The sequence below is a fragment of the Emydura macquarii genome, unplaced genomic scaffold, assembly GCF_026122565.2.
Source record: "Emydura macquarii macquarii isolate MOO-44397 ecotype Brisbane River unplaced genomic scaffold, CSIRO-AGI_Emac_v2 contig_1551, whole genome shotgun sequence".
NCBI classification, from domain to species: domain Eukaryota; kingdom Metazoa; phylum Chordata; order Testudines; family Chelidae; genus Emydura; species Emydura macquarii.
Window position 1 is genome coordinate 24,062,791 of NW_027131688.1, and position 19,581 is coordinate 24,082,371.

Sequence of the window (19,581 nt, forward strand, 5' to 3'; positions counted from 1 at the left end):
ATTCCCGTCATTAATTCCAGGATCTGTTAAATTGCTCTGATCATCTGTTGGGGGTGATTATATGTTTTAATTATGATTATATCAAGAATATTTGCTGAAATATAGAAATATTCATGGTATAATCAGGAGTAAAAATTTAAATCCCCACAAGGATTTGTATAACCATTGAAACTCCCCAGGACTTAATTACGAGAGCTGGGGAATGAAATCAGGGGAAAATTCATGCACTGTTTATTGTCAAGCCTGTATTTTTTTTTTAAACTTCCACAATCGGAGTGATTATTGTTATTTATTACTTTATTTCAGTAGAACCTGGAGGCGCCAGCTGAGATCAGGGTGCCATTGTGACACTGTATGTGCACATACTAAGAGACCCTGAAGAGTTTACAGTCTGAATAGACAAGACAGACAAAGAATGGGAGGGGAAACAGAAGCAGAGAGAGGTGAAGTGACTTGCCCAAGGTCACAGGAGGTTGGTGGCAGAGCTGGGAATAGTTGACTATCCTGACTCAAAGTCCAATGCTTGCTTTATTAGACCACGCTGCCTCAAATGAGAAATTGTTTTGATGTCCTGTTTGTTAATGTTAGACACTTTAGGCCCAGCTCTGTCCTCACTTACCCTCCCCTCCTTCCTCCTGCCCTCTCCCTGATATTTAATACACCATTACAGAAATGTAGTCTGCTGCAAATACTTTTTTCTTGAGGAGGAGGGAACATGGTGTAATTTGGCCCATGATAACTTGGGGGTTTGGTGAGTAATTCTTTTCATATATTTAATTGGGGCAAATTTAAAAGAGCAAATATTGGTTTATTTCTTAATTATTTTGCATTTTAATTGTGAGCAATTAAAAAAACAATAACAAAGATAAATGAGCAGGTTTGGTTCAGTGAGCCAATTACGACATTAGACAAAGTAGAGTGTAAAGTCTTTGACCTGGTTCTCTAGTCATGTCTATTGAGAAGGTAACAGGAGCCCTTGCTTGAGATCCAGAGTGTGTTTTACGTGGATACTGATGAGTGGCATACAGAATATGCCATGTGACATCAGCTGTTGCCAAATAGTGGGACAAATCAAAATTAACACCCCTTCTAAAGGGCAGGTTTTGGCACTCCATAAGCAATCCTCAGGGATATTAGGGGTCACCTGTGAAAATTCAGATGGTTTGTTGGGTAAGTAAATTTATCCTCACCCTGCTTTTTAACTGTGAACACCCAAAATAGGACACGCAAATATATGGATGTTCCAAAAAAAAAAAAAAAGATTTGTACACACAAAGAGGATTTGCAAGCAAAAAATGGGTATTTGGGCATTTAGTAACCTCACGTGGGGTGTTTTAAGCTTAGTTTATTTATGTTTGTAAAGTGCTTCCAGATCCTTGTATGGAAGGCATTAGTGAAATGAAAGTTGTTTATTATTATTTTATTATTTTATTACTATTTTATTATAGCATCTGACTACTGACAACCACTAGGACCCAGCGACTTGTATGCACAATTTGGGGCACTTAAATTTAGAGGGTGATTTATAAAAATGTGACCCTAATACTTTTCACATTAACTCTTTGTACCAAATGTGCATTCAGCTGATCCACTGAAAGATCATTTACTGTCTAGAAGAGAGTAAATAGGATGCCTTTTAAAGATAGCTTCAGTAAATCTTTTACCTTACATATAAATATGTGTTCATATGATAAAGCATTAAAGCTCCAAAGACAGAAGTGCAAAGGCACTGACTATGTGAGCTGTTAGTTGCTTTAAAAAAATACTACTGTTAAAACAAAACCAAGGAAATGTATAGACAAGACAATGTTTACATTGTGTTAAGAATTTGACGTAAACTAACAAAAATCAGGAATTGTAAAGCTGAGCCTCACATTCACTCTTTATTAACCAACTTTGTTGTGCTTGACCACTGCAGTATATATGTTACGTAACATAATACTTCAGACTCATACAAATGCTTGGGAAGAGCTTGGCATTGTTCAGAAGACAAAGTCTCAGCTATAATTTTGCATTTCCTGAATGATGATGTTTAATTTAACTTTATTTACATTTAAGCTTTCCCCCCCTATAGTGCATAAACAGATATTTTTTGTCTCTATAAAAATGAATCAGCAATGGGAGAAAAATCCCATCAGATCCATTATGCATTCTTAGAAAGACTTCATCTGTGGCGATTTTGTGCAGTTTGCCGTTTCATCCTTGTTGTTTTTTTAAAGTAGAATTGAAATGATACACTCTGAAGACATCAGCTAATTATTTGATGGTACCTAGAATATGTTTTTTAGATTGTAAAATAGAGAATAATTAACCTGAGATTGTAAAAATCTGCAGAGAAGCCGAACAGGCCTTTGCAACTCTGGGATCTAATGAAAAAGGTGAGTCTGATTTCCGCTGTCCTAAGAGAGACCCATGGAATGATGACCTAGATGCCTTTTCCCTTGAGCAGCAGTTAGAGCTCAGCTATATTGTTCTCCATTAAGGTGGCCCTCAACTTATCACATATTTGAAAGTTCAAAACCGGGGATGTTGTCGGCTGCTAATTAGTTGTATTTTAACTGCAAAATCATTTTAGCAGCTAATACTGTTATTATGTGCTTCAGTGTGAATCCTTGGTGGATCTATTGAAGTGTGAGAGCCTGAACTTACCAGACATTTTGTAAAACTGCTGGATTTTTGTAGTATTATACAGAAGCCCTGTGGGGAGGGGAGAACCTTTCTCACTTGGAGAATGTAGCATGCACGTTTCCTACCAGCTGACTTGTTGGTTGGGACTTTTTTGCATCCTTTTTGCCGCCAGCTCCCAAGGATGCACAGTTCTGCTTACCTGGTATGACTTTGTGTTTCCAGACTATGGCCACAGCCCAAGGATGGACTTTGTGGTGTGGGGACCTTACACACTTCTACAGGGCTTGGCTCCGTTAGGGCAGAGTGCCCTTGACTCCTGCCTGAGTCACATCCAAGTTGAGGGCTTTCAACAACACTGTGCAGGATCAGATACCTAAAAAGCAATGCCCCAGAACAGACAGGGCAGTTATTCTACATTTTCCTATCGATTTGTAACCAGGAAACACCCAACCTTTTCCAGGGTGTATTTGACTAAAAATGACTTTCACTTAATAAGCAAACAGTACATTTAATTATGGGCTATTTACTCCCCCGTCTTACTATACAGTTTTTCCCCCTTACAGTTTAAAATAAAATGGCTGGTACAATACTGAGCCCATGAAAAGAAACCGGATTTTATTTTTTTTCTTTATTTGCTTGAATTTGAATTGGGTTATCTGCCTATCTTGTTTATGAAATTTTGTGCTGTCTTTGCTGCACAGACTGTGACTCCCAAATCTTCCACAGCTCCATTTCCATATTCCTGCGTGCTTGTTCTTTGTTAATCACTTGGCAAGCGCTTATTTGAATATTAAAAATTTCTTTAATCATCAAAGGCAGGAGCACAGCTTCATGAATATTCATATTTTTTTCCTCCTCAGACTGGATTCTAGTTCATTACCCTGCAGTAAAGCCAAACAGTCATCAATCGCGCTCATTACAGCCGCTGGCGTTTTGATTGGCTGCCTGCTGCTGGTAGCTTTCTCCCCCCCACCTTTCCCCTTCCTTTCTCTATGAGCTGTCGTGTACCTGCCAACAACAACAACAAAAAATATCAACAGTGCAAGAATAAATTTCTCTGGTTGAAAAACAACTTTGCAAACTTGTCAAACAGTCCTCCTCACTTTTTTTTTTGTTTTACCAAAAAAAAAAAAAAAAATATTAGAAGGCAGAAACTTGCGCTTTAGAGATGAATATTTGTCAAGAGAGTTGACGTAAGTTTCATTTGCATAATGACTTTGTACTTCTGCATTAATAAAATTTGCATATGAAGCCATGTTAATTACTCCTGATCATGCTTTTTGCATTCATGCATAGTAATTTTCTCCGACTTGTGAGAATTAATGTCTTGGCATGGGGGGGAGGAAGAGGGGGAGTCAGGGTACTGTCAAGTTTCTGTGCCAGTGTCCCTCACTCACACTCTTTCTCCTTCGTGCTCACAACGTCGCTGTTCTTCTATGACTCATTTATGCATTATCAGTCGGAATCCTTGGGATAAAGAAATGTATCTATTCAAAGGGAAGCCTCCTTTGCCAAAAAAAAACCAAGCAAAACACCCCTCCCTTATAATATTGCATTTCATATTTGTAGATAAATAAAGTTTAGCTGGAGAAAGAACAACATAAACCACAATATGTGTGAGACGGAATATTCACAAATTGCTGTGTGTGCGCTTTGGTTTGAAAGGTGGCATGGCTGGGGTGTCCACGCATCTGTGTGTGTGTGTCTTTGTGCATATGAATGTGCATGCTTGCATATGAGTGCCTGCATATGCTGTTTGTGCCTCTGTGTGTGGGGGGCAAGGTGTATTTTGCCTCTCTCTGTGTGTGCATGCCTTGCTATGTGTGTTAGCATTGAAAATGTTTGTTTCTTTATGTAAGCCTCAGTACTATAGGTACTCTGTGTGTGTGTGTGTTTGCGTGTGTGTGTGTGTGTGTGTGTGTGCATGCGTGCTTGTTTCCATGTCCCTATGTGTGTGTGCCATTATGCATACATGTGCCTGTCTATGTGTGTGCACATCTGTGTGTGTGTGAAAATCCCTGGTTAAGAGATTATAATACTAGGTGGAAAAGGTCCGTCTTGTAATATGTAACACAGATGAAACAACTCGTTTTAGGAAAGGATTTCAGATCAGCTGGAGAGATTATCAAATAGATGCTCATTGCACTGTCAGATGTGTCTGGCTCATGGGTGCTGCGTGGTAAATGTAGAATATCAGACTTCTCAGAAACAGCTGCAGGAGTGTACCTGAACACAATGGGATGGTGCAAGGATAGATTTGCAGCCTGCCCTCTGAATTTCCTGCCTGGGACTGACATCTGCCATTATTTTAAGAGTTATTTTGTATAATTTATCTGAATCAATCTGTTTATGTAGCTAGCTATCTGGACACATGGGCACAGAGAAGCAAATATGTACATACAAAGGCATGCATGCACTTGAAAGAGAGGCTTAAACAACTGTACAAAACACAGCAAAACACAACATACAGAGAAAGAAATATGAAAATGCTCATATGTAAATGCACGTGTCCCAATATAATACATAAAACAAGATCTCTCTTAATCCAGTGTCTGTCTTAAAAACTCTGATACATTCCATTCCAAGGGCAGGCTACAACTCCAACCTTGTACCACTCTGTTGTGCTTAGGTACTGTTCTACAGATATGTCTGAGAAGATTGTTTTTTTCATATACAATGCAGTATGTCCAGCAGTGCCTATGCAAGGTGAAAGGAACAACAAAAGGAGATTGTGACTTTCCAGGATTTTATCATTGCCAGCAAGAGCCTTACACTCATTTAGATTTTGGGGGATTTAATTTAATTTACCTTAATTTCTTAGATTTATAGACTCAAAGGTCAGAAGGGACCATCATGATCATCTAATCTGACCCCCTGCACATTGCAGGTCACAGAACCTCACCCACCCACTCCTGTAATAGACCCCTAACCTCTGGCTGAGTTACTGAAGTCCTCAAATCATGATTTAAAGACTTCAAGTTACAGAGAATCCACCATTTACACTATCTTAAACTTGCAAGTGACCCATGCCCCATGCCGCAGAGGAAGGCAACCCCCCCAGGGTCTCTGCCAATTTGACCTGGGGTCTTCCCAACCCCAAATATGACAATCAGTTAGACTCTGAGCATGTGGGCAAGATGACACTTGAAATAAGTCTTCGTGTAAGTGTAAAAATAGTTGGGAGCAAAAATGACTCCTGGATGTATCTGGGAGTCAATTCAACAGTGATGTATATGCATTGTAGAGCCTTTTTAAAGAGGTAGGAAAAATATCTCCTCTCCCATCTGCAATGGAGATCTTTTATTGACTCTGGTCTCTCTGCCTGTTTCACACTATTCGACCTGCAAACCCCCATTGACATCACTGGGAGCTCCACATGAAGAATGAGTGTAAAATATGCCATAGCGATCTGCAGTGTGGGTGAATGATTCCCCTGTACTGACTGCTGAGGAGAATTATGCCTGAAACATCTAGGCGGGGATATATTTAATACTAAAACAATTAGTTCAATTTTTCCAAAGTAGCTTCTAAAATTGCATCCACTTCTTTGCATTCATGTTTTGTTGAGCCCAGATTGAGCTTATATGTAGAGGCTGGGTGTCTAGCTGTCTAAGTAGCTGATTTTCATAGGTAAATGTGGTTTCCTCATCCTGGTTTGAGTTTTTTATATGTGCAAAACTTGGATGTGAAGAAGCATGGACACAGTTTGACAGGCCAGCTATGGACTGAGCACTTATCAAATTTTAGTCCCAGAGCCTACAGACCTACACATTAGTCTGATTAGGCCAGTCTGGAAGTCTTTACTCTCTTTTCACTCCGTCCCTATTCTGGCAAAATCCTGCAATGATGAATGAGACAGTTTTAGCTGTTAGTTACACTGGTGTAAATCCAGAGTAACTTCATTGAGACTACTCCAGAATTATACTAGTGTGGTTGGGAACTGAATTCATCTCAGTGGGAGATTTTCTGAAAGAAAAAATGGGTAAATGCTGAGTATCTGATTTTTTTATTGAGGTGGGAGTTCATAGATTTTTTAAGGCCAGAAGGGACCATTTTGATCATCTAGTCTGAGCTCCTGGATAACAGTGGCCACAGAATTCAACACAGTGATTCCTGCATCTAGACCAATAACCTTTGGTTGAGTTGAGACTGATTAGCATCTCACAGTACCATCTTAAAAGGGCAAACTTCTGCTTTTCTTGCAGATGTCTATACTTAAAGCAGTTAAACTGATGAGGAGTTACCTTATATTTGTTTTCATCTTTAAATACACTCTTTGGGTAGGACTGCCTGGTATCCATTGTAAATGGGTTTGATGGGCAAAACCCAGACACATCCTTCATGTACCTTTTAGAGGCGCTGCTGGCATCACCTCTGCAATTTTTACAACCAGAAGGTAGCTTTGTTTGTTTAAAGGGAATGCCCTAATTTTCTCTGGCCACTTCCCTTGAACTCAGTGGATGAGGTCTCTCTGTGAATTTTATTTTCCAGGCACTTTGCATTTGCCAAGATGCCACTTTGTCTGACCCTCAGATGCTTCAGAAAGTTATTAAAAATGATGGGAGAAAGAGTGAGGGAAAAAAAAAAGGCACTGCCAGGTCTGCAACTGCTGAAAGAGGAAGGCATGGCCTTGTGGTGGTCTGTGATCCCTGGCAGTTTTCCCCTCTCACAGCACCAATCCATGTGGCAGTAGTGGGATTTATTTAAAACGTGCTTGGGTTGTGTTTTATTCTCTGCTTCTCCCTTCTTTTTCTGCTCTTTGCCCTACTTCTGCTTTTCCCCCTATTAGTAGTGTTCTTTTTGGTCCTTCATTTCCTTCCCTTACTAGAGCATGACACCTTGGACTAGAGCTTGTGCCCATCTGAGGGCCGTATTGCATCTTCTCAGGATCCTAAGGGCTGTGGCTAAATAGAGCAGGCTGTAGCTACCCTGATCTTGAATAGAGAGTTGTGCTATCCGTTGAGATTACAGGAAACGCTACTAGGCTTCATTTTGAGTCAAACATCTGGCTCATTCTGCACGCTGGGATCTGTGCTCCTTGCAAGTCTCACCTCTGTGTGAAAGCTGAATTCAGCCACAGGTTGTGTAGAATTCTCCAGGCCCACATGGCTCATAGACAGAACTTTGGCCACCCCCAGACACCCTTGTGAGCTTTGGTTCTGTTGAAAGGTATAAATGACTGGAGCACACGTGTCCTATGCTCCTTCTGTATGTCCCAGTCTATCTCCTAGAAACATGGTGCAAAGATTGTGGTGCCGCACATGGATAATTGGAGGTCTCACACTGGTTGCAGTATCATTTTGAATATTAATGCCCGTTAGCCACACAGTGGCCTCCGATGTCAAGCTCACAACTCTCCCCAGTTTCTCAGTAACCCGGCGGCTGAACCAAGTGAGCAGAGTAGCCAACCAAATTCATCATGCTATTTTTTGAAAATAAAAGTGCGATTATTCAATAGTTTTAGGATGCCTCCCCTCATTCTTAGGTCTTTATTGCTCTATAAAATGCTTCCCTTATTATTGTGCTTTAAAATTACAATGAAGCGGCTCCTATATGTGTATGTTTGACATCTGTTTCTTTTTGACTGGCACACACTCATACCCAGAACGTAATGCAGTTACAGTCCAGTTAATGGTTATCTTTACCTGTTTGTGCAGCGTTTGCAGTGAGATCAAACAGTTCCAAAAAAAGTCCCATGGGCCACAGAGATGGCTTCTATTTAAAAACAGTCCTCGCAAGACAGCACCAATTTTATCCTTGATGCTTGGAGTTCAAGTATTTACACAGGGAATTTAGGCTCTTCACTTGTGGTTTTGGCAAAAGCTTCACACAAATGTTTTGCACTGGTGGTCTCTTAGCCATTTAAGATAAACGACAAAATCAAATGCAGTCCTTGCAGACTAGCACTCTGGATGCTGTGCCAAAGATGAAGTATCCCTATTTGCCTCACATGTGTAACTGTCAGATCAACATGCAGCCATAGTTCTCGAACTGGGACTCTTCAGATGGAGAAGATGCATTATAAAATGCTGCTTCTAAAGTCATAGGGCTTTTGGCAAAAATAGCTTTTATGCCTGGGTTGTATATATTTATGCACAGACATGCATGCACAGACAGAGTTGTCACCATTAAAACAAAATAACAACAGCATTTACCAAAAGATACCCTACAGTTAATACACTTATTTCCTGATCAAAATGTCGGGGAAAACCTGTGGTTTCTGAGATACCACTGTGAGGTAATTTCTGAGGTACTCCTGTGAGGCAAATGTTAGCTTTTGAATGGCAACCACTGCACCACATACCTTTATTTAGAAGGTACCCTTGGTTAGTTACAACTCCCGGTTGGGTAATTAAATGAAAGTCCTGGCTTAAAATAAACATATAGAGCCCAATCCTCTGTTGGTGTCAGTTTGGGTAGTTCCACTGACTTTGGTGTAGTAATGCTGATTTATAATATAGTGTGTGTGTCCGCATGTACATTTGTGCATAGGTGTGTGTGTGTGTGTATGTGTGTATACACACAGCTTAAGATTTATATTTTCTTTTTGAAGTCATAGGGCTCCTTTCTGACTAGGGCCAGGGGAAGAGAAGGTTTCCACAGAAGCAGGAGAGGATTCTAAATACAGCTTAAATAGCAGAAGATTTCTAGATGTGTTAAAAATAAACAATACAGTTTGAGGCTACAGTATCATTTTCAGCTATTAGGAAAAAGATTGCTGCATTCTTTATAGGCTTGATAGGGAAACAGAATACACAAATGGGGCATGCAAAATGTGTAACTGGCTGCAGCTCAAATGGGAAGGAAGCACAGTGGCCCATGAATGCTTTATTCTGGGAGCTTGATTTCTGGCACCTCTGCGAAGCCATTTGAGCTGTAAGTCGCTGCACTTTGTCTGCGCTGGTGGTTGAGACTGTTTCAGCAGCAGCTCGGCAGAAAGCCTACCCAGTTTTGTGTCAGTTAAATGCATTAACACGCCATAAAACAAGAATTCCCCTTTTGATTTGGTCCCTAAGCACGTGCTGGTGGGTCTGGTAACTGCCTCCGATTCTCATCTGCACCATTTCAGACCTTCTCTAGCTTCCCTCACCGGCCACCTCACCCCTTTCCGTGTCCCCCTCCCTTGGGCCCCTCTAGTCTGAGTTTGCTTCCAGAAAAATTGCCTGTAGCAATCTCGGGTTTTGTAGCTCTCCTAGGTCTCCTCTTGCCTCCCCTCCTCAGCCTCCCCAGCCTGGCTTCTCCTCCCCGACTTTCCAGTGAGCCACACCAGTTTCAGCCTGACATATAAATTAGTTAAATAAAAATATGTAGCGAGTTAGGCATAGTCGCCCTTCGCCCCTCCTGTTTTCCCTGTTGATGCCTCCTCTATCCCTTCAAACTTAGATCCTACTGACAGTTTTTTCTATTGTTTTTTCTCCAGGGCCGTCCAGGCCTGCAAAGCTGCCGGGGGCTCCCATAGCTGCCTCCTCCCACCCTCACACATCAGTGATCACGTCACCTCTCCGCGCACTGGCCTCTCTCCCGCCCTGCCTTAGCCTGCCCTGCTGTGGTGCACGTGCAGTCTCAGTTGGCGGGACTCAGACTGAGACTCAGACTGAGACTTCAGGCACATTTGGATGTCATTGTCAGTTGTCAGGTAATAGAAACGTTTGTTTTTTTTTTTTGCTCTCTGAAGGTCAATAGTACTGCCAAGCGATGTCATCTTTACTGTGGGAGAGTTGTCTTCACTGGGTTGTGTGGGGGAGGCAGTGAAAACGTCATAAACATTCCCTCCCATCACTGAGGATGGGAAGTGGGAAAAAAGGTGTGTGTCCATTCCTCCCGCCCCGCCCACCCCATCTGCCCACTTTCAGATGTCACCACCAGCCGCTGCTGGTCTGTTTATGCCACATTGTGAGCAAATGTTTGAGAATCCTCACATAATGTGCTACCCTGGAATCAAGAGTTCATCTCTCTGGGCTGTTTATTTTAAGCTTAATTGGATAACATTTCACATCTGAGGTCTTTTTTTCCTAATCATTTGTATTAAGGGCTTTCCTCAGAGTCCACGTGCATGCAGGATGTATGTGCTGCATGCACTTTTCTCCCTTGCTTTTGAGAAAATGTTCCTCATTAACTTTTTTTCTTTTTAAACCCTGACTCTTGTCACTGCCATGAAGGAAAGGTGATATGGAGATTAGTGAAACCAGGTAGCCAGGGAGGACCCTGACATGTGACTGAAAGAGACCAACTGAAAGAGGCCTGACATGTGACCAAAGAGTTGATGCCTGACCCTGCCATTTCAGACACAGGGATTTTTTTAAATCAGTGGGTGTTCTGAGTGCAGCTCAGTTGAGGGGTCAGGCCTGTAGTGAACTGAGGGGGCTAGAGGTGAAAATGGGAAGGGCCTAAAAGAAAATTCAGCTAAGGCAAAATTCTGAAGTGCTTACTCCAGTCTTACACAGGCAAAACTCCCACGTGGGCCAAATTTTGCAGTCCCTATTCAGGCAAACTGAGTTGGAGTTTCACAGAATAATGCCGAGTAAATACTGCATAGGGACCACAGAATTTGGACAGTCAGGAAGGACTGAGCAGAGTGAGAAATGAGTAAAGCCTTCAAGAATTGGCCTTTGATAACCTCTTGGAAGGGCTAGCATAAGCTTCCTTGCATACAGCTTTTCATTGTAGCATGTGCAGATAAAACCTTACCACAATACAACAGCAACTGTATATCAAGACAGGGTTCTTATGTTTCAGTTTATTTGAAAATACCTGCTTGTATTTCCTTAAATGTCTGTGGTCTTTCATTGGGGGGATACTTGGGCTGAGGGGGAAAGATAGGAAATTCAGATTTAATGTGATGAAGAGAGATCAAAGGTTTTGCAAGTATTTTAAACCTGTGTCCGTGAAAACATTGAGTCTTATACAACATGACCTCCTGGAGACTGATCCAAAGCTTGAAGTCCGTGGAAAGACTCCAGTTGACTTCAGTGGATGTTGAATTGGGCCCATAGTGCAGTTAGTTTTCATGCACCAACTGTGCTGTAAGCATAAACTCTGTATAACTTTGCTCTAAGCACAAACTCTTTATGTTGCACAGTACAAGGCATTTGAACAATGTCTGCCAGCTAGACGTGAAGTTGCACTTTATCCAAGTTCCCTGTAAGCAGGTTGCATTCTCTGTGAGGCTGATTATTCACTCTGTTAAATCTGGCCATAAAACTAATATAATCAAGCCCTTATAAACAATTAACACAATCTATGAAGATAGGCTGTCTTCCCCCCTGTAACCAGGAAAACATACTGGAGGCAAGCTCATATTTTCTGTTCCCCTGTCTTTTTTGGTGTGGAGTAGACACAAGTGTCTTTGATATGTAGGTAGTTGTAACAGTGAACTAACTGATACTCTGATTCCCTATTGCTTCTAAAACAAACATAGCCAGTTAATGGAGAGAGAAGAAAGTAAAACTAAAAATAGAAAAGGAAGGAAGGACTAACTCATTACAGTAGGTTGGAACAGGAGGCTTTTCTTTTTTATATACTTTCATTTTATAGTTGTGCGCTGTTGGTGTTGGGAATGATCTATTTGCTAAAAGAGTGATGCCAGCTTTGTGGGGAGATAGACCTGTTATCATGGCTTCCTATAATTACTGCTACAGTCTATGGCTCTTAGAGAGTAGGTTATATCAAAGCACGCGCTAAGTGTTTATGACAGTAGTTGGTCAAGTTCTGCTTGAAAGAAACATTTTCTCCCCTTGGAAAGGAGGCTCATATCTACTTAACCCTTTATTGTCTTCCGTGTACATTGAGAACATAGAGCAAAGTCTTTCTTACACCCAAAATGTTTTGTGGAAATGAAACAAAAAGAAGTTCTTCTTTGTGTTGACTGTATAACAATACCAGTTAAGATCTCAATGTTGTTTTCTTCTCTCTTCATATAACCATTTACACTGGAGAGTCACTTACTCCAGCTTTAGGGATCTGCTTGTGTCTCTGACTTGATTAGTTTTTTATTCTGTCAGTCTTGTTCCTGTTTCTGAGGAATTGTTTCACTCTTTGAGCAAAAGCCATTAACATTTCCCTCCTCTCTCCTCTCCCTCCATTTCTTACCTTTTTGTATTTTTCAGCTCTTGCTTAAACACTTAGTAAGGACCTCACATTTTTCAGTGTAGCCTCCACCTCTGTAAATCTGAGGGCCTGCAATTGCATGTGCATCTGTGGGCACCTAATATCTCTGATTGTCAGTCACAAATCGGGTCCCTAGGAGTCTGTGCAATTTGTGCTGGCATATCTGAATTGTTGGCAGCATATGGGCGCCTACAAGTAAAAAGCTGCTGTTGAAAATTTGGTCCTAGATATTGTTATTTGCCTTGCATACAACCCACTATTCAGTTGTGCAAATGGGAATTCATCCTGCATCATCTAGGGCTGCTTGTGCTCTTTCGAAATCGTGATGCTGATAATATTCAGTGAAGTCAAAAATAACCACCATAAAGGGATGTCATGGAAGTGCTGCTGTGGTGCGTACTGGACCACTTTTTGGTTGCTAGTTGCATATTCTGTTATGCTTTTGTTAACTTCTTTGTGTATAAGTCAACAGAGGATGTAGAATTAGGAAGTTAGAGCCTACATTTAAAATATTATTATTTTAATATCTACACATCACAGCAGTGTCTTTTGTGCCTCAGAGGCTTCTGTCTGTTGAATTGGGCTCTCTTGTTTTAAATGTTTTTAGTGCCTATTTAATTAGAAATTGGAATAGAGTCATGAAATTCAGAGGGTTGTGTAGCTTGGATCTAAAATATAAATGGGCACAAAATTCACTTTGCTTAGCGTCTTGCCAGATCAGGGTGCTTTTTTTAATCTGCTTTATTTTGTTTAAATTAATTCTGACAGCTTAGCTTAACTGTAAAATATATAACAAAGACATGCAAACGATTATTGAGTGACATAATTTTATGTAAAAAACATGTATGTTTGTGTATACAGACACACAGGAAAACTTTCACTGAAACCGTTTTTCACAGTCCATCTTCACTATAAATACTGGCTTCTTTTTCAAGATCTGATTTATTAATATTGTACACTGAGGTTGAGATTTTCAAAGCGGCCTATGAAACTGGGATGCTCAATTCCCATTAAAATAAAAGAGAATTGGGCTACGAAAATCTCAGCCCAAGAGTACATGGCACTTTATGACATACTGTACAAAGACTAAGAGATCCCTGCCCTGATGATGGTACAATCCAAAGGCATTCCATATGGAATTACAGTTGGTACATTGCAAGGCACATTGAAACAACATGGGTCTTTAATTTACCCATTATACTTGTGTTCATATGGGCCCGATCTAAATCCTTTGGCGCTAGCCCTGTGAGAATAGGTTTTATATACTTATATAAAAATAATTAAATCTGTCTACTATACATATATCTAGTCAATCAGTGAAACAGCTTCCTTCCTCTATAAGGAGGTAGAAAGCAATTGTAATCCTTTAGCTGCATGTTTAAAAACAGCAAGTGGGCATTGACAGCAGTGATTAATGGGCAGGGCTGTGAAGTTCAAGGTTTAACACTGAGGAAGACATGGGGCTCTAGATCACATGGTTAGAACAATCTTCCTTTAATTCAAGGAATTAGCCAGATTAGTCATTTGGACATTTTAAAAATTACCCAGTAATCTTGTAAAGTTAACATCAATTTACTTTCCTGCTGAAATTTTGCTTACTGTATTGTTTAAGTAGTCTGGTGTTTTCTTGGCATGGGTTAAAGTGACAATAAAGTTAAAAGAAATACCTGTAAGTAAATAATAGGTTTTAACAGTAGAATATTTTTTCCTCCTTCAATTATATCACAGTATTCATTTTGTGTTGGTTTATAACCCAAGACAGCCAATGAGAAGCGGTAGAACAGACCACCCCTGCTGTAAAAAGCTTGATGCAATTAATACAGTCTGTCTAGAAAGCAGTATTATTTCAAAAACTTTTTATGTTAATGATATGGTATGTGTTCTGCACATTTCATACTAAAACAAGAAGCAAGCTTTTGTTTCATTCCAGACTGGGTTTTATTAACACTGGAAGATCAATGGAAAACAAAACAATAATCAGAATGGAGAATGCAAACTCATCCTGCAAAAGCCTCCTCACTCATCAAGTCCCAGGACGACGGCTGATATGTTACTCCTCCCCCTTTTACTGAGTGGAATCTGGAAAAAAAAAATCCAACCAAATTAGATTTCAGATCCACTTTCCTCTCCCCCCTCTCTTTTTGAAAAGGAGAAAGAGGAGTTGGAGAGTGTGTTTATGTGTGAATGCAGACAAAGAGCTAAAGCTACATTAAAATCATTTGCAAATGTTTCTTATTATTCCGTGAAAAAAATGGTTCACGTTAGAGTAGAACCGACAAAAATTTGTGCTCAGGAGCGATGTCTCTATTAGTCACTGATTACTTATCTTTATTTGCTTATTTTGATGAAATATTTAATGAATTTTGAAGAATTGACTTCATTCAGCGTGTTTAAAGTATGCACAGGTATGTGACAGATGTATGCACTAAAAATTGCATTGCATCTATCTATTTATTTATCTACCTATCTGTCTCATATCTAGCCACAAACTAGACCTACCTCACCACAAACTTATATTTTAAGAGATGTTATGTTGACCAAGAGACAAACAGGAGACTATAAGACAGCACAGAGGCAGCTAAAATTAGGGCACTTCACAAGGCAGTGGTGCTGGCAACGTAAGCGTGGCTTAGGCTTTGTTCTAGAAAGACACCAATCGGTATAATTTAGTAAGTCCCAGTTGTGTAAAGTTAAGACCCAGCAGGGGCAACAGGGATATTTAAAGTTGCTTAAAACTAGATGCCTGCAATTTCCAGACATCCAAGGAAAAAGAAAGGCGCTTAATTGCAATATTAACTGGTGAAACTGGATCCAGCAGTCTCAAGACAAAGGGGTTCAAGGAAACATTGCCTGCAGTAGAGACAATGGCTCCAACATTTAGAGAGTTAACTCGATTTCATACCACTACGCCAAGCCTGAGAGTCTGAATTCTTCAAACGTTCCAAATGTAGAGCTAAATCAAAGAATTCTGTTTCAAATCCATACAAGATGTTGCTGTTTTTCTCCTCTGACAGGAGAAGCATTTGGAAGTGCAGTTTCTTTCTTTTTTTATAGCTGTCTTAAAAAGGAGTTTGGATGTTTAGCACAGCTGGTGCTCATTACATTATGCACTATCAATAAAATAGCATGTGTAATTAATTTTTAATGCAGTGCTATATGCTGCACTTTAAAGCAGTTACTGTATGGGGAGAGCTGACACCGGTCACCGACATCAGAAATATTAAAATAGAGGGCTAGATTTTGCATTTTTAAAGGGTGTGTGGTGTGTGTGTATGAGGGAGTGAGGAAGGGCTAATTATTAACCAGCAGTTCTCTGGCCATGATTAAATTTAAAAATATTGGAAGAAGATGGATGGAGGTGTTTTTTAATTTACTTATGGGAATGGATGAATTTCTCTCCCATTATGGAGGGCTCCGAGTATGGTAAATGATGGCTTATTTAGGGAAAAGTGTTTCAGAGCGGGTAAACACCATTAGGCTAAGCAGTAAGTTTGGTGGATTAGTATTTTTTAGCAACCCATCTTCCTTAAAGCCCGATCACAGTTTGTCAGTATCAAATGGGGAGCCTATTGAAAAAGGCAAAGTAGGATGTGAGGTTAAAAGAAACCAAAGGAGAAGCATTTGAGTTTCTTCCAGACACTTTTTTTTTTAAAGGAGCTCTTTCTTGTGGCATCTCATCAGTCACAATAAAAATATATCCCAAATTTCTTCTCTAGAATCATCGTCAGTTTGAATGAGAGTAAGTAGAAGGATTAGGAAGCAGCACCGTTGATGGGGGAGTTGCTGACAAAGGACCCACTCACCAACAAACCCATTTTACACTTCTACTTTCTTCTCTGGAAATCGGGGCTCAGGCCATACTTTTTGGGAGACCCAAAATAAAAAGGGGACACCCACACCAAAAGGAATATAGGTGGAGTTTAGGTGAAAACATAGCTGCACATATCAGGAAACACCTCCACTTCCAGAGCAAGGGCAGACATATTTTCCTAGTTGAAAGATTGTGCACATTCTTACTCAACAAAGGAGAATGAATCCATTTTATTTTGCAGCAGGAGCAACAGGGTAACTACTGTGGATAATTTGGGCTGTAAGATCAACCGCTTGGTCACGCTACCTTCCAGCTATCTCTCTCCCCTCTTTCCCTAAATGTAGCCATTCTCTTCATAAACACTTCATAAAAAATATTAACATGAAGGAGGGGAAGGCTTGTGTGAAACAATAATCTGTTAGGAAATGAAGCGCCAAATTAGGAGACGCACTGCCTGTCTGCACTCACTGGGCTTGCCTTTTGGCTGTGCAGTGCACAGGTTTTTTTTTTAGCACTGAGATTTTTAGACGCACACTCACAATACGTAGATGTTTGCAATTATTCTTTATTTCCCTCAGTAAAATCCCATTCATTTGTACGTAGCATATGCCAAACCATTTGCTTGCATTGCTTCACCTGGGGTGTGTAGCACTGAGTTATTCTGTCCTTTCAGAAATGGTTTCTATCATTGCTTTTGCTGGCACTTTCGATTTGGTGTGTGTGTATGTGTGTAAGGAAGTGTGCTAAGTAGGCCTTTCAGACTCGGCAAGGCGGATTAGTGTCCTGTATGTATACATATCTCTCACAATCAAGGGCAAGTAGTCTAATGTATGAAATATCATTTAGATAAATGTTTGGCCCACAAACCAGTGTGAAAACCATTGGTGAGTGTACTTTTTTCGTGAAACTTTCAGTTTTTTAGAGGAACTGGGCCAAATTCCCTGCTGCCGTACAACATAATTCCATTGAAGTCAAAGAAACTATGCTGATGCAGCTGGATCAGGCCCATTGTGTTCTGTGTATAACGTATTGAGGTACTATGGTACTTTTTCATAGGTAAATGACTGTGTATATATTTATAGCATACATTTTTGTTTTCTTCTTTATTTGCTCTGTGGTTTCCATACATTTTCGTAACATGCTCGTGTATCTAGTGCGCTGGAGTGTGGCATGTCCCTGATGTAATCCTCTTCTTTCTGCTCTGTGGAGGAGGAGGATGTTCTTGTTTTTGGTTTTTGGTTGGTTTTTTACCAGTGTCCTTTTCTGTGTGCTATAGACAAGGCCATTCACTGTAGCAAGGGTTGGGGAAGGAAGGCCTAATGAATCAGTAAAATATGTACTTAAAAAGAAACAGGCAAAAATCTCACATAGAGAAGGCTTACATTTTTTATGAATTCAGCTGTAAGAGTCAGAGGTCCTGGGACTTATGGAATGAGGTTAATGCAGGCGCTGAGTGAGTATCTGAAGAGACACGGGCGTTTGGAATCGTTCCATAAAACTGTACTTTTTAAATTATTCTTTGCTAATAAGAACCTAAGGAATCTCTGGGTAGAGAGATGCCAATTACACAACACACGCACATCCTTTAAACACCACTTTCTTATTTCAGGCCATATCCCACTTGATTATTCACACAAACAGTCCTGGCGGACTATAAGGGGAGTGGAATTGGGCCCCTTGTCTTTTTGTCCTTCAATCGCACTCCTTCTGTAATGAATGGTTGACTCTTTACATTTTGTGTTATTGACAGATTATTGTATGTGAGGTTTGTTTGCTTTGTCAGTGTCTTGAGCTGCTTGCTTTGAGCTCTTATAATTCTTTCAGAACACAAACGGTCCATTTTAGCATATTAACCTTAGCATTTTAACCTATTTGTATAAAACACTACAAAACTGATTCAGTGCTCGCAAAAGCATACTCATGTATGTTGTTTATTTTCTGGGTTTTATTGAGCCTCTTCCTCAGTCATCCCCAGGAGGATTCTGGGTAATTTTTTGTGTACCCACTCTTCTGCCCCTACACTGAGCCATGCAGTAGCCTCTATGAGCCATGCAGAGCAAGGATCATACAGTGCCATCATGGAGTCTGCGTGTGGAATTCTTTCTGACTGCAGCGGTAGCACACGTGGTACTTAGTCCCATGAGTGTGTCTTCCTGGGAGGTGCCTTCGTGCTTTTCACTCCCATCAACATCAGTGGTGTTACACCCGCTTATGCGAGCTGTGAATTTGGCCTATGGAGCTCAGGGAAGTATATAGCTTTAAATATGAACCAGTGTATTGTTAGACAGGATCTGTCATTTAAAAATATCGACAATGAGTAATGTAAGAAATAAAAATTAACAGAACTGAAGAGGCTCTTAATATAGCCATAAACCTCTTTACATATAATCCACCTTTAAAAGAACTATTATTTTAGTTCCAATCTAAAAGGTCTTTTTTTTTTTTTTTCTCCTTCCAGTAGAACAGGGAGCGAATAAGTGCACATATTATGACTTAGCCCTGTTTAATGTTTAAAGGATGTCTAAAAATTAGGTCTGGGTGTTTACAGATTAATTAATCCAAATCCTTTATAAAAATATGTGAGCCATTGATTAAGATGGGAATAGGATGTTTGTGGTTTTGCCTATAGTGAGGACAACATAAAAGTGAGTAACTTTACCCTTATGCAGAAGTCCTATAGAATTTAATAGAAAATAAACCCATTCTATAAGTTTTTTAAATCTTTCCATTGAATTTAAATAATGTCCCTGCTATAAAATTCTGTAGGATGGTTAACCCTTCCTCCCTGCTCCTGGCATGGATATAATTTTCTATTACATTCAGTAGGCTTGTAGAATAATTTTGATGGAATCCTATTAAATTTCTGTAGAAACTTATTGGTTTCATCCTTATATATTCTGTAGGACTTTGCCATAATGGATAGGGTAGAAGACGCTGTTGAAATGAGAGGCAGTAGAACTCTGTTATTCCTCTTTTTCACCCTCATTGTCAAAGAGCATTAGGATAAAGTTAATACACTCTTAAAAGTACAATCT

General features: G+C 40.0%; 1 protein-coding gene across 4 annotated transcripts in view; it reads left to right on the plus strand.

Moving 5' to 3' along the window:
* The window catches only part of BCL11B (BCL11 transcription factor B), a 101,538-nt gene that overhangs the window by 34,742 nt on the left and 47,215 nt on the right, over positions 1 to 19,581 (plus strand). For 2 of the 4 annotated variants that reach the window (XM_067555082.1, XM_067555083.1), the window contains exon 3: positions 10,049 to 10,264. The exons of the other annotated variants lie outside the window; for them this stretch is intronic. In XM_067555082.1, coding sequence (XP_067411183.1) covers positions 10,049 to 10,264 — 216 coding nt within the window. The remainder of the gene's footprint in view (positions 1 to 10,048; positions 10,265 to 19,581) is intronic. 4 annotated transcript variants of the gene reach the window in all.